General features: G+C 38.4%; 1 protein-coding gene across 5 annotated transcripts in view; it reads right to left on the reverse strand.

Moving 5' to 3' along the window:
- The window catches only part of GRM1 (glutamate metabotropic receptor 1), a 193,577-nt gene that overhangs the window by 38,933 nt on the left and 139,254 nt on the right, over positions 1-15,390 (reverse strand). For all 5 annotated transcript variants that reach the window (XM_017737264.1, XM_008635947.2, XM_017737265.1 and 2 more), the window contains 2 exons: positions 6,426-6,672; positions 321-489 (listed from right to left, as the gene is read on the reverse strand). In XM_017737264.1, the coding sequence (XP_017592753.1) occupies positions 321-489; positions 6,426-6,672 (416 nt within the window). The remainder of the gene's footprint in view (positions 1-320; positions 490-6,425; positions 6,673-15,390) is intronic.

The raw sequence follows: 15,390 nt of genomic DNA on the forward strand, positions 1-15,390 counted from the left end.
AGATCAGCCCCCAAGTGAATCACAGCTACTGAATGTTGTAGGCAATGACTAAGTGAAAATCTTTCTCACATAAGGTGAAATTCAAATTCTGTCACATTAGAAGATTCTGCATCCCTACAAAGGGTAATTTTAGAAAACATGGGCCTGGATATGGTATCATTAAAGAAAGATGTTAATTTAGGAGTCTTTCTATAGTTTTGGCTTTCCTGAACGAAAGGAAGTCCTACCAATTGGCTTGAAAGAAGCTTGCTTGGGTTTAGGGAAAAACACTGACTAGATATTCATATTTCTATAGCAGAAAGTAATTGTCTGAGGCACACCTTAATCTGGCCCTTCAGGCAAGGCTCGCTGCACACCGATCGGACCATTCCGCTCTTATTCATCTGAATTCTGTAGTCGTCAATGTTGAGCACGCCCTCGTGCCAGGTCCCAATGAGGACGTAGTCGTAGCGGTTGGGCTCTATGTACTGCAGGTTCATGATGTCATACCTGCAAGGAAAAAAGAGTGAGTCACTCTCCTGCAACATAAAGGACAAAAATTTACCTCACTCTTCTCCTTCTGCTCTAAATATTCATGTTATCTCTTAATACCAGGGACTTGGTTTTCACAAAAACCCCAGATCCTGTAGGATTTGCAGCAGAATCACAGGAAATGTCAGCTCTGATTGACACACAACTGCTGATTGCCTGCCTTGCATAAAACTGTGGGAAAAATTTTGTGTGTCCAGGAAGAACTGCACACCAAAGACAGTAAACTCTGCTACAGATGCACATGTAGGCAATATCTGGATGCCGTGTTTTCAAAAAATTTGTCAATAGGTCTTTAACCTTCACTTGGTGTCTCCACGCAGGCTGGTTGTAGTATAGCCCTTGCTGGATGCTCTTAAGTAGAAATGCTCAAACCAACTGAACTGGTTTGCCGTAAGTTAACTGTAAGCTCTAAGTTCAACCATTCATATTATGTAGCCCAGTGATTCTGTCAGGAAAAATTAGCACCTCAGTCACTACAGTAACTTCCTCACCTAGGCAAGCAGGAGAGCACTTCCCAAGGCTAAGGTAAGGGAAGCATAAAGAACTGCTACAATAAACATCTGGCCTCTACCATTGCCTTCAGTGTGTTGGACCTGGTGTGTGCACATCCCTTATTGATAATTATTCTATTCATTCTTTTACTCCACAGAATGTGGCTTGTTTCTTAGTATGAAATAAGCAAGAATGAAAGAATGAATGTTGGAGCACAGAGAGGAAGAACAAAAAATGAGGCTAAACCTACAGCCTGGTCTCTTAAGATGAGAAGGGGGAGGACTTTGTTTAATAAATGACAGGAGAAAGAGCATGGAGAACAAGGAATCAGCATTGGAACTGAAAATAACAAAGCATCTTCTATTTTCCAAGCCTGGGATTTACTGCCTTGCTCTTCTGTAATGGATTGCCTCAGTCTCTGGAGATAAAAATCTTTTGTTTATAATGGGTGTTGCTAATCTGTGCATTAAGAATGCTTTAAGAATGAAAGGTAAGGTAAGCAAATTATGAGCCATAAATAAAATTGGGATGTTTGGTTGTGAGCAAAGAGAGACATCTATTTCTTTCTTTTCCATTTTGAGGTTCAAACATGCAAAATTTCAACTCTCTCTGCACTTCACAGAGGGAAGAGGTGCCAGAATTATTCTCTAGGGTAGAGCAGAGTAATTTTCTTAACTAAGTCTTTGGGTTTCTCTAGTTAAAGATGATTTACAGAAATGCATATTTACAGCTGTAATTAGACCTCAGTTTTGCAAATATGCATGCTCAGTTAATGCCAGTGCCACTGCAGAGCTCCACTGGTTCACATGTGAAAACGGATCCCTGCCACTGAGTTCAATGGAGCTCCAAGCAGGAGGCAGCTCCATTGGTTGGCAATTGGCCACTAATCAAGGCATTGCTTAGGAAAAGGGCAAATTTCAAATTCATTAGTGAACAATTACTTCTCATATCCCAGTTCTTCTAAAGGAAGTGCCTAAAAAAAGAAATTCTGTTTCCAGGCTTGTGAAGAATTAAGATAGCAAGAAGCAGTGAGAGTCAGGCATTTCATAATGGATACTCAACAGACAGGAGTAAAACTCAGCAGAAATGTACATGCCTCTTCCTAGCAAGGAAAATGTACTTGGATTTTAGTTTGACCATATATTAGACTGATACAAAATCAGTTACTCTGGGCTGGAAAATTAATTCAGGAAGGGGAATAGAAGATTACTAAAACCTCATATTCCCTTAATGGAATTTTTGAGCCTGCACACACTGTTTTCATTTTTACAAAAATACATTATGAGGCACAGAGTGACATTAATGCAATATCAATTAAGAGCTTCTTCTGTGTTCTTGTAACACTATTCTCCTTCCTATAGGTTACCTGTCAAAGAATAAAGTAGGTAGATTAAAAGCTCTTACACAGTCTTGCATTATGACAAGTTGTAGTACAATGTTTGCAGCTTTGATATGCAGCTTGAATTTTAAGTGGAAAAATGTGGTCTATCAAATACACTTGGTATATGGAGATGTGCTTAAGTTCTTTATCCTTTCCTTCTTAATGAAAAATCTGTGCTTAGAGCAAGGAAAAGTTCAGTGCTGGAATACCTCCTCCCATCCCCTTGCTCACATATGTACAACTTTAATAATTTTGAGCTGTGTCCATGCTAAAAATTATGATCCCAAAAGAAGTGGGTTTGATGAGAGTTGTGAAGCTCTCAGAGAGTGAGACTTCTTGGAGGCAGTTGTATTTGACACACACATGGCAGAATTTAAAGAAGCCATTAAAATATTCTGCAGGTAAGAAAATTAATCCTTTTAATAGAAATGCAAGCTCTCTGGTGTATTGGGAAATGATGTGACCCAATAGGTAGTGTCATATGAACAAGTTACTTGTAAGGCAAGCCAGAATATTAGTCAGCTGGTCACAGGAACACTCTTACTCTAGTTAATCTGAGACAGCTGAAGTTACCTTTTTCCAAAGCCATAATACCAGACTGGTACTGATGTTTGCTATCCTGGAAGTCAGGGTGTAAAAGAGCAATGCTGAGCAATGCTGGGATGTAAATGAAAGAAAAAAAACCCCATGAATTCAAACTCCAAAACAGAAATGCATATTTGAAAAAAAAAGAGATCATTTACGTTCAAGTTTTAAGGCTTTGCATAAGGCAAAATTTGATTACTTACTCAAAGCATTGGCATTGGTAGCATTGGCAGCATTGTCATGACTGAAGCCAGAACAGTTATTGGAAATTTTGAACTAAATAAACTTACATGGTTCTAAGCGCAAGTCTAGTTAAGACAAAATGTTAGTTAGGTGAAATATTCCTCTTAGTTTGTGAACTTCAGCATTTCTCCACATATCAAAGGTCCATTGTAGGGACTGAAATTTCTCCTGCGTATTGTCAAAAAGCATTTTATGGTCAGAGGTGTATGCAAATCGTTGTTCTAGAGAGGTAAGGGTCTTCATACCAGCCACAAGGTAAAAGGAGGCAATTATCTAGAATAGACCAGAGCTAAAAAGGTATCTCTGTATCCCAGAGAAGGATGTTGTGTTGACTATTGCATCCTTCACATCTTCTCCAGCCATTTCTGGAAATTTGAGTGATATGATTGCTACAGAGAAAGGAAATGGGAGCTACTCAATGAAAGTAAAAAGTGCAGCAAATTTACTAGCATGTTCTTAATGACAGTATAGCAAGCACATACAGTTGTGTTTCCAGAGTTACATCCACGTCATTTTTTCCCAGAGGCAGCACAGTCAGCTAAATGACTGCATTTGTGCCCTTCCAATAAAAGTTTGCTTCATATTTCTGCATAAGAGATCTTCAAAGAAAAGTTTCTTCACAGAAGAAATACACCTTTGACAACATGCTTTGTGTCTTCTAATCTCATTTTGATAAAACCTTGAAACCATTAATTGAGCCTGAGAGAGAAAAAGAGTTGTATCTAAACAAATGGTTAAGGTTTCCTGAAGCTGCAAGGGTTTCAAAACAGGAGATTATGGGAGTGCCAGACAAACATAACTACAGGTAACTCTATCTGCTCCACCCATGATTGCAATTAGGAGTTTGTGAGAGTCAGCTCCTTGAAGAACCTCACAGATTTTGAAAATTATGAGAAAGGTTGCTGTCTTCTAAGAAGGAATATTATCCCACCTTTTGAAGTTGCTTTGTTCACATGATTCGAGGGCAGGATATCTAAAAACTTTTTACACATATGTGTGACATTCTTGCGCTGGCATAGAAAAGCCAAAAACTAGGAAATTTCATAGCAGGCTGACCTTGGTATATTTAGGTGTTTCTGTGGTGTTTATCTTTCCATTTTGCTGAGATTCAAAAACTCTTTTGAGCATTGACACAGTGCTATGGACTGTTCACTGATCCACAAAGAGACTTTCCACAAGAAGCTGTGGAAACACTACAGCCAATCTGAAGCTACAGACAATTCTGTTAAACTACTGCTGGCATACAATGATCTGGCAGACTGCAGATCAAATTTCATGTACACATAACCATTCTCTGATATGATATTGCCCATGTCATAAATGCCACAGATTGATCCAACGATTACAGAATGAATAACAAAAAGGTTAATTGAATTTCCTTGCCCAAACTTGCTAGCTCCAGCTGTGAAAATATAAATGAGGAACAACAACCAAAAAAACCCCCTACCTAAAATAACCTATCAAATTCTAGGTAGGCCAGGGAATCAAGAAAAATGAACCTTGCTGTAGACCAAAATGATGGATGGAATAAATTCTATCATTCTGGCATACTCAGAGAAATATCCTGATATAAACTCTCATATGTTTTGAATTCAGCAGCTGTTCAATCTAATTCTATGCTTGGTACTGATGAGAGTTGTGAAAATGCTCTTGGGTGACAAAATAATAACTAAGAAATAGGCTAAAATTAGAAAATTACATCTAAACATCAAACCAAATAGCTAACAGACAGAAAATGCAGATATGCAAAGTTGGAGTAATGCTTTTATGGACACAAATAGTGTGCAAAAAGCATAAAGCTACACTAAGCAGTAATTTCTCTGTATTATCTAAATTATATGTGCAAAGACTTGATTTATGCATTTGTGTCGATAAGTATGGGTTCGAATGTAAGCGAATTGCTTGCTTCTGCTTTCAAAGGCTGACCAAACTGATCTGTATCTTTGACTAAAAGAATCAACACTGACTAGCTTTTTATTACTAATTAAATGTAATGAACTGTTTAAATGTATATACTGTTAAAATATGACAATAGGAAAAATATAACACTATAGAAAATGGTAAAACATTGGCCGCTTTTGCTAATAAAGCCTAGTAATAGAGATAAGAGTTGCTTTAAGACCTCTGTGTCTTATGAATACTCTTTGGAGGCAGGAAAAGACATGAAAACTCCTGTTTGGTCCAGAGCCCTCACTTTGTGTGGTGTTGGCACTCAGATGCACTTATGCAATAAGCCCAAAGATGGAGTGAGAGAGTCTTTTATAACACTCTAATAACTCAGTAGGAAAACAAACTTCAGTGAAGCAATCCTTGAGTAGGTTTCAATTCATAATGAATTTTGTACTTTGGCAGCTGAATTAAATGTATTTATAAAACAGAAAACAAACAAACAAACAAAAAAATCCACGTGTTAAAATAGTTTAACAGAACCCACAAAACTAAATGAAAGGACAGCTCTCTGTCAGTTTGCTCCCATAAGAGAAACAAAGGTGACATCCAAGTCCACAAAGGTGCTGCCTTACCTACTGCTTGGGTACATCCTGAGTCTGCTAGAGGGGCTAGACAACAGCAGCTGCCACAGCTGGGACCAGACCCCAGATGAGTGAAACACAGAAACTTCTACCAACCCCCCCCCCATCATTTGTCCTGCTCTACACAGACCTATCTTTAAATTCTGGGACTGGTCTGATTGTATTTGGAGTGAAACAAGTTAAGGAGATCATACAGGAGCTTACCAATCAACACTAAATAGTCTCTGGCAAGGTTTCAGCAGAGCTCCAATTGGAAAAGGATGTGCTCCTCCCTTTAAAACCATGGCAGGTAAATGCTTCATTAAATTCCAATAATTTGTATTAGGCTTTATACATACTAAAACCCTGGTGCTGAGCCCCAGTAGTACCTTGCACACCAGAAGTCTGTGAGTTACAAGGTCATCTCCTTTTACAAGGATTGATTACAAGATTGATTTTACAAGGTTTGTCATCTCCTAAAACACTAGAAATTTATAGGCTATACTGTAGTTCCTGTCCCAATATAAGATACCATGTGTTACCAGTGTTATTTCTGGCTGTGGGAAAGACTGGTCCATGCTCTATGTTTCAGCAAAACAGCCAAAGAAATCTACACCACCAAAGGCAGTAACATTCCCACTTCCCACCCTCTGGTTTAATTAGTAGAGAAGAGACCTCTTTACCTTCCAGGAGCATCTCCCTTTTCATCAAACCAAACTTCTTCTCCAGAAACACCAATGAATGAGGATTTGAGGAGGAACTCCAAGAGCTTGCTGCCGTCAATTGGCTTCATAGCATCACACAGTCCAACATGTCCAGGGCAAAGGGAATGATGCATATTTTGTAGCCCGTAAGCCATAGCGTATATAGCATTGATGACAAATCCCATTTTACTGTCCTGCACATAATTTTCTTCTAGGCTCTCATTGCCTACAACAGTAAGAAAAAAAGTGCTGTTAGAAACAAAGACGAAATGACATGAAAATATGAAAAAGCAATGACACATAAAAAGAGATTTCCTTATTTCTCTGATAAAGCTTTAGAGGCATAAGCAAGGTTCCAGTCAGGGATTTAAAATAAATAAATAAATAAATCACTTCCCCACCACTACCCCAGAAATCTTGAATTCATTGAAAGTTAAATGCTCCATGAGAAAGCACCCATTTAATCACGTTGTCATCGTTCGTTTGTTATTTTTTGATTTTTTGCTTGTCATTCCACAATATTCTTTATTTTAGGGAAGGTTAATCAAGATAGATTTCAGCTGGAAGTATTTATAAAAGTGATTTCCTTGCAAATTTGACTTTTTTTACATTTGAAGTTTTTTTTTTTTTTTAAATCTCATGTTTTTGAGGATCAAGATAGCAATGTCCCTTTCAGTGTTAACAAGTAAACAATGTAAATCAGCATCACTTCTCGAGTTATCAGAAAGAGTAATTTTAGTTAAAAGTAGCAGTAGATACACAACTGCTACAGAAAGTCAGCCCAAGTTTGTTGTACTGAGTTTTTGTGTAACTGCAGCCTGAGTGGACATTGAAGTCTCCTCCTTTGATCAGAAACAATGTGGCAGTGAAGGTTTTCTCTACACGTAGGTTTTCCCTCTGACCTGCCGGTGGGCTGGCAGTGTCATGGGTGCTGTTTTTCGTCTGCACTTCCCATCAGACCCCGCTGGGTCCTGGGCTGCGCCCTGTTTGCCATCTGCCAGCCAAACTGCTGCAGAACACTGCCAGCGCCGTCCCCAAGGCACTGCAGACCTGTGCTGCGTAGTCCTGAGGCAGCTGGAGGTAAGGAACCTCCTTATCTTCTGTCTTTCCCCTAGTCATTCAGTCACAATGTACTCCAAACTGCAAGTCGCTTTTATCTGGAGGCCTCCCACGTTACTTGATGTTTAGCAGGCAATTGCAATCCAGTCTCTGTTATTTTGTCTCAGTAACACCTTGTGTATACCAGGAAAGTAGGATGTGTGAGAGACTAGGTGTTAACTGACACTCCTTGAATCCAGGTTGAAGAAGATATTTGTTATTTTAATATGATGAAAGGAGGTAAAAATCTACAAGTTCACCAAAACTTTCAAGTTAAAAAATAGTTCCTTACCCTAATGTAGATATGATATGGCTTTCAAACAAAACCATGAAGACTATCCTTACATTTATCATTGGAAAAGGCTCTAATTTGGTAGGTCTTCTCAGTTTCTTCGCCCTAAAACTCAGAAATTTCAGCTGGGAATTCACTGAATTCTCTGACAGCAGAGATCCCAAATGCAGGGATGTCTATCTTGCTTTCTCTGGGTTGCATTGCAGCTGGGCAAGAAAATTTTGCCTCAGTAACTATTTTGCAGATGAGCTGAACATAGCAAACAGATGTGTTGGTGAATTTAAAATGCTTTGTGAATATAGCATAATCTGACTGAATGAGTTCATGTGCTTCTCACTGCTATATATTCACCACCAGCACCACCAAGCAAGGAGCAGCTGAAGAAATTCTTTCCAGAGGCAAGGTATCTGCCTCTTTCTTTGTGAGAGAAGGTTCACAGCTCCCATTCAAATCACCAACCACCAATCATGAAACCAACACCTTTCAGATTCATGCTGAGAAACACAGAAAGAATAAAAACCTTATATGCAAGATGACAGAACATTTACCCAGGGAAGCAGAAAGTGTGCCTGTGCATGTGCACCCTCACTTGTGTACAGCATAGCCTAGACATCTGTATGCCTGTATATGTTAATATATAGCCTCAAAGTATCTGTTGGTGTGTTTTATCAGCTGATTTGTCCCATAGAATTAGCACACTGTGAATTTATCACTGATTCTGCTTTCTTGTAGCTAGAAAATGAAATTGTTCTCGGTCCCTAAGTGAATGAAAGACAGAAAGAACCTGGGCTTGGCACAGCAGTCCTCTCTTGAGAAGCTTCTGGGCAGTGGGTTGCGGAAGAGATCACAAAAACAGATAGTGCACAGCACTCACAGTCTACTCTTTTGAACCTGAAAGTTTATCTCAGATCTTCCTTTTTAATTAGTTAAAAAAAAGGAGCATAAACATCAGTAAGGCTTGCAGGAGAAAAGGATAGCATCTGTGTGTTTCCTGAGGCAAGCCTTCATGTGGCTGCTGGAGGTAGAAAATGAAATGTAACAGCGCTTGCCAATGTTTAAAAAGAAGCCATTTCCCTTAAGTATGTATTCACTCAGCAAAACATGCTTTGGATTATCATGTTTCAATATAATATGCATACTTCCAAAGAGAATAAGTATTTGATGGTGGAAGGATTTGCTTTTGACTATTTTGGTATGAACACCTAAATTAAGGTTGCAAGCATATAGTTCCACACTGCAGAGGTGACTGCCTTAATGTCACCTCTAGAAATAATTGTATCGTAGTGGATAGCAACATGAGAATTGTCTGAATGAATTGTCTCCCAATCAGCAATATAAAAATCCCTATATGTAAATAAGATATTTTCCGGTAAATCCAGAATGAGAAGTCATTCTTTCAAACATGACTTCCTAGAGTCAGAATCCACTTATTTCATTTTCATTGTTATGTCATCAATACATTATGCATTTGAATTTGTAAAATTCACTCAAGACAATCAGTAAGAAATGTGTATGTTTTTAAAACAAAAGAAACCACGTAATTGCATTCAGCCACAGACAAAACAATGTTCACTTAGGTTTCAATAAGGCAAGTTTTCGATAAATGCAAGAATTTTACTATATTTGTCATGGGGCTTCTCTATAAGTTGTATTTTGCCTCAGTAAGTCTTTGAAATGTAATAAAGAGTGAAGCAGAACTCGGAACAGTGAAGCTTTTATTTTTTCTTTGTCTCTCAGCCCTTGGAAGAAAATATCATTGATCTACAAAGACTAATAGAAAAATATTTTGTTAGCTTTCTTCCTTCTTCCTTTTTTTTTTTTTTATTTTTTAAAATTTTTTTTGAGACCTTAGCTTTTACTAAGCAAAGAAAAATTGTAAGCCTTAAGTCATATGAGTGACTCAAATTAGAACATTAATTTTTGGATGACCTTGAAGAATTCAGGTGTCCTAAATATCAAACTTACTTAATTTTGTATTGGGTGTAATGCAGATCTTCCTTTAATAATTCAAGTTTAACAGCTTCTCAGTAGTCTGGGTCATTTTTTTTTATCACAGTTTTGATTTTAGCCTTTGTTCCTGTCAGTACATCTTGGAGGATGAGGGCATATACACACATACACTACAAATTGGAAAGGAAAAGAAGAAAAAAACAACAAACAAAACCCAACAAAAAATCAGACATCACATCCTGGCTGCACACGACTGAAAAATGCTCCCAAGAGTGCTAAAAGTGATACCACAGTACAGGGGGAAGGAAGGAAGAGAAAACAGTCCAAATTTTCACGAAACTCACTGTTAATCTTTCCATTTACTATTATGCACCTCACATCTAACTAATACTAGCTTCAGCTAAGTCCTTAGAAGGATCTGAGTGTGAAGCAGCCATGACTTTAGTTTAGTGCTTTTGCTGTGAAATCAACTCTTGCGAGCAGAGAGCGTATTTTGCAAATCCCACTTGACAAACTGAAATAAAGAAAAAATATGCTATTGGAATTATGGCAAGACAAGAGTTACCTTTCCTGTAAAAGTAAAGTTAGGAGATGTCTCTTCATATTCAGTAGAAAACTCAGCACCAAGGATTACTTGTTTGCAGTCCTTAGAAAGGTTAGGCCAGGAGAGAATTTGTGATGGAAAGAAATGTAAAAACATTTTCGTTGGGGAATCTGATGAATACCTAGCCAGTTGGCAAATTTTGAGCAAACACAGACATTTGATAAAGAACACAGTCTGTTCACAGATGACTCTTGATTAGCTTAAAAAGCCAAAATCTCTTCAGCAATATTGTTATAAAGGGTAATATTTCATGTGGAATAGGCAGACAGTTTTATGATTTCCTACGGTCACCTGCTGAATATTTAGGGTCACATAAAAAATTAGCAACTGTATGAAAACTATCTTCTTTTCAGGTGGTCCTGACAGAGGTATGAAGGTATTAAAATTTGTATATATTGCCTTCTTTATTTGTAGTGGTCCTTTCCAGAATTGCCATGCTTCATGGGTAGGCCAAACGAGATTTTATCTTTGTTGCAAGTTACAACATGGGTGATGATTGCATTCAATGGTGATGGTTGGTAACTTATGCAAAAAAAAAAAAATTCTGGAAGGACAATTGGGGCAAAATTTCGTTGGGAAAATGAAATGAAATAAAATTAATCTCCCTTACTTGGGTTGCATATGCCAAGGAGTAAATAGGGCTCCCCCCAAAAAATGCCATGTATGAACTGGTAGAGCAGTACCCAGGCTCATAGCAAATGTCCATATGTGTTGGACAAATTGTGGAGGCAGGTTTCTTATGCTCCCCTTTAGTCCCAACATACACTGCCTATACCACAGGGTGGCCAAACACTGGAAGAGGCTGCCTAGAGAGCTGGTCAATGTTTCAAGCCTGTCAGCAGTTGGAACCATTTGGACAAAGCCCTTAACAACCTGCTTTAACTCTGGTTCAGGCCCAACGAAACTGAATTAAGAAAACTCCAATGAAACAAAAGAATCCCCAGCAGCTCTGAGAAAATTTCCACATCTTCCTCTGTGCAGGTTTGTGTTGAAATGTGCTGGTGTCATAGCATGTCCTTGCAAAACAATGGAAGTCACATATCTTACAGTGTCTCATGCTAGAGAAGACCTGCAAACTTCAACCACAGCAAATTTGTGTCATAGGATCTTGCAAGAAGCAGGGCAGGATGTCAGCATTTTTGAACTGATCAGTCATTTTAAATCTGGGACCCTAAAGGTAAGAAATAAAGATTATTCTGGAAACTAAATGACACATTAATGGTGATGAACAAACTTAGTTAATGGTGATTTTTGTAAACTTTTAGGACATATGGCTATTAGAAAAATTGGAGCAGTTTTAGTTAGACAGTTAAGTATTTAGTTATGGTTTTATCTTTGTGTACATAGGAGAGAAAATGTAACCAATTCTACATTTCTGTGTTGTCACCAATCCCTTGAAAAATTTTAATTTTTAATTTTATTTAGAACTATAGAATAATTTAGGTTTAAAAAGAATTTTAAGATCATTGAGCCCAACCATTAACCTGACACTGCCAAGTCCACCACTAAACCCTTTAATATCTTTTATGATAGCTAGATTGGGTTCTAGTTGGGCTTTGGCGCTTCTAATTTTCTCCCTGCATAACCTCATGAAATCCTTGTAGTCCTTTTGAGTTGCTTGCCCCTTCACTCAAACACCATAAACTCTCCGGTTTTGACCTGGGTTCCAGCCAAAGATCTCTGTTCAGACAGGTCAGTCTTCTTCCCTGGCTTATCTCTCCGCACATGGGAACATTCAATGATGGCTAATCCTCTGAGAACCATGCCAAACTATGATTGTATAAAATAATTTTTGCAAAGAGGTTCATTTGTTTTAACTCATTTGGCATTATTGATTCAGAAGTTTTAGAAATATTGCCAGTTCACTCCCTCTTATATTCTATTTATAGCATCTTTTTACATTATCTAACTTCAAAGATAACAATAAAATTATTTAACAAATTTCACTTCAAGGCACTGAAAAATGAGTAACAGAGATTATAATGTCTCTAAGTGTGATAAGTGCAACGATGGTGTGTTTAAAACCTGTGCATCTTTTGTTTTTTTCTCTCCATGTCACTTGTTTGTTAACAAAAACATTCTGATAATTAATATTGTATGGCTGAATGAAATGTGCACATCTTGGGGGTAAAAAGTGAACTTTTGTTCATGCTACTGTACTCATTATGTCCAAAAATAAGTCACAGGCAAAAAGTAATTTATTCTATATGAAAACATCCAAAAACCTCTTCCAGCCCACAATCAAATATACAGTAATAAGAAATTCTGAAGTTTTATTTTCTTATGTAACTGCCTGTTTTCAAAGGCAATTCAAGCTGTAGCTGTCTTCCTATGAGGCAAAGGCCAGGAGATATTATTTGGTGACCAAAACAAGCAGTTGTGGATGAGGGCCACAGGTTCCGCTTGTCGTGGGCTGTCTCAATGACTTTGCTGTCTCTATGTGCATGCTAATGTGACCACCAACAATCTGTGGAAAAATTATCTGGGGGCGAAGCATATTTTCCAAGCCAAAAGATGATCAGAAAAAACAAGGCTTTGCTTCATTCTCAATTAAAAAAACATTTACAATTTTTGTGAGAGAGAATTGATAGGCTTAAAAATTTCTCACAGACCATAATAAATGTTTCATTCAACCTACAACAAATGATCCCATCATGGTAAATTACTGTTTCTTTTATGGCTTCTGCTCCCAGGAAACCAGTTACTAGACTGTTTTCAACCAGAACAGGATACGTGCAATTCACTTCCTACTTTGATGTCTGTATCTTTGCAGCAGGGAGGCAAGTCCAAGAGGCAGCTAAATACAGTGAAAGAGAGGAAAGATCCCTTACAGGGGTCACATATATGGAGGATAGAGCTGTCAAAAAGGCACAAGATGAAACAGCTAACTAAATTCCCACTGTATGTGAACTTTTTGTTTGACTATTTGTTGGACAGAGCTCCTTTATTTGTAAGGTAAGGCTGAGGAAGGATGTATTATTTTTATATAAGAAAAGAGATATTTCCTTAACTTCCCCCTGAGCATCATTTCACCACTCTATAGGAAATAATGCATTTCTCTATCTAGAACTGCAAGTTTCTCCACTTTTTGACAAGAAGAGAGGAAGCAGAGCTTTCACAGGAGCAGCGAAAAGGAAGGAATAGCTTATAATATGTGGGTTCTACACCAGATTTTAAAACATGCTGATAAACATTTGACATCTTACAGTACTCATGAAGCAATAAACGGAGTTCACAGGGTTTCAGACTTTGTTTTCAGGATGTCATTAAATCAGAAAGGTTTTGCTTCCATTCTTCAAATGGTTTTTATTTCCCCAAGCAAAGAGATTCAATTCATGCAATTACATTTGATGTATTTTTCCCTGAAAAGCTAGGATACAATTACAGTTACCAGTGAGATACCCTGCTATTTTCTTTCTGAGCATGGTAAAATCTGAAAGACTCTCAGATATTCCTGCTTTGTTACATCTGGTGAATGTTGTTTTTAACTGGGATTAGTGTACTTCTATCCTTGTATGAAACTAGAGAGAAGAGAAACACCCATTTGAAAGCTGGATGTTCAGCAAAAGCTCTTCAAAAATTTGCACTAGAATTCTCTAAGGCATTAACAGGATGACAGACATTGATTGCAGCAATGTTTGTATACAAGGGGTTATGTTTTATCACTAGCAAATTTAGTCAAATCACTGATGAAATTTCTTCTCTTGGAATAAAGTTTATATTGAATTTAAAAGGATTTGGGTTTTTTAACTCATTTTTACCACCATATATTTTATAGATGCCAACTCCATGGCTAAAAGAAACCAGGAAGTGTGAATTCAGCCATCAAAGTACAGGTTCTCCCTCATTTCAGATATCTAACACCTAAACCTTGGAAGATTAGTTCCCATTTTATATATACTATACACACACCACCAGTGTCTTCGGTTTCCTTGTCTGCTTTTGTGAGTATGCCACATTATTCCCCAGTGTTCAAAAAGAAGTGTCTTTCTTTTGTCTCTGCCTATGTGTCAGAAGCAGTGAGGAAAGATTTTAATTAAATTTACTTTCTTGGTTCTCCACATCATGTTATGTAAGCACATTAGGGCTTTAAGAGCTTAGTATCAAAGACTCTGGAGTAAGTCTGGCATACACAAATACAAGAGTGCCACAGTGAAGCTGAAACATTATGAGGAGAAATGACTGTACAAGTCGATGACTCACTCATTAATGTAGAGGGAGTGTCAAAGTCTCTAAGTACAGGGCAGGAGAAAGTGGACTCAGCAGTGCTGCCAGCCCTATGCCAAGTCTGAACTCATGGGTACAACCCATACACCACACAACTTGGGAGCAAAGCAAAAGGAAACTGACCTAACTCCTCCTTCATTTCCCAGTTTGCAGACTTTGCTAAACAGATACAAGAGTCTGAAGCTTGCTCCCCCCTCTACCCTCTCTGCCTCTTCCCATGGACATTCCAGACTCTCACATAACTATATGACTCCAGGAGGGGCAACAAGTGACAATGCACATAACTCATGCTTACACTATGGGGGATGATAAAGACGTGTTCGAATGTGTCTTTGTCCAAGAGAGCAGAGAAAGATTTCCTCTTGCATCTCCTTTCTGTGACCCAGAGAAGCTAAGCAGGGGATGAGAAGACTGTCAATTTTCCTAGGGCTGGCTGCAACCTTAAGTGATTGTGAAGATTGTGTGCCTGATGCCACACAATAATGCAGGGGTGAGCAGGCAGGGCACATCTGGGTGAGATATGGCACACTGTCATAGGTTAGCAAGCACAGTCCCGGAAGGGATGTCCTTGCTAAGGGGTGCTTACAGTTTCCTCTGGGACCCGATAGAACCTATCAGCTGGCCAGTGTGAATATGGACAAGTCTCTAAGCCACTTAAAGTTGTGATCACCTCTGTGATCCACATTTAAGAATAGGCGAACTCCCCCCCAAGCTCTCTCTCGTTTCCGGCGCTGGGACAGGTGGCTGCAGGGCCCCGAGTGGGGGCCAGAGGG

This window comes from Corvus brachyrhynchos, unplaced genomic scaffold (assembly GCF_000691975.1).
Source record: "Corvus brachyrhynchos isolate BGI_N302 unplaced genomic scaffold, ASM69197v1 scaffold6, whole genome shotgun sequence".
Taxonomy (NCBI): domain Eukaryota; kingdom Metazoa; phylum Chordata; class Aves; order Passeriformes; family Corvidae; genus Corvus; species Corvus brachyrhynchos.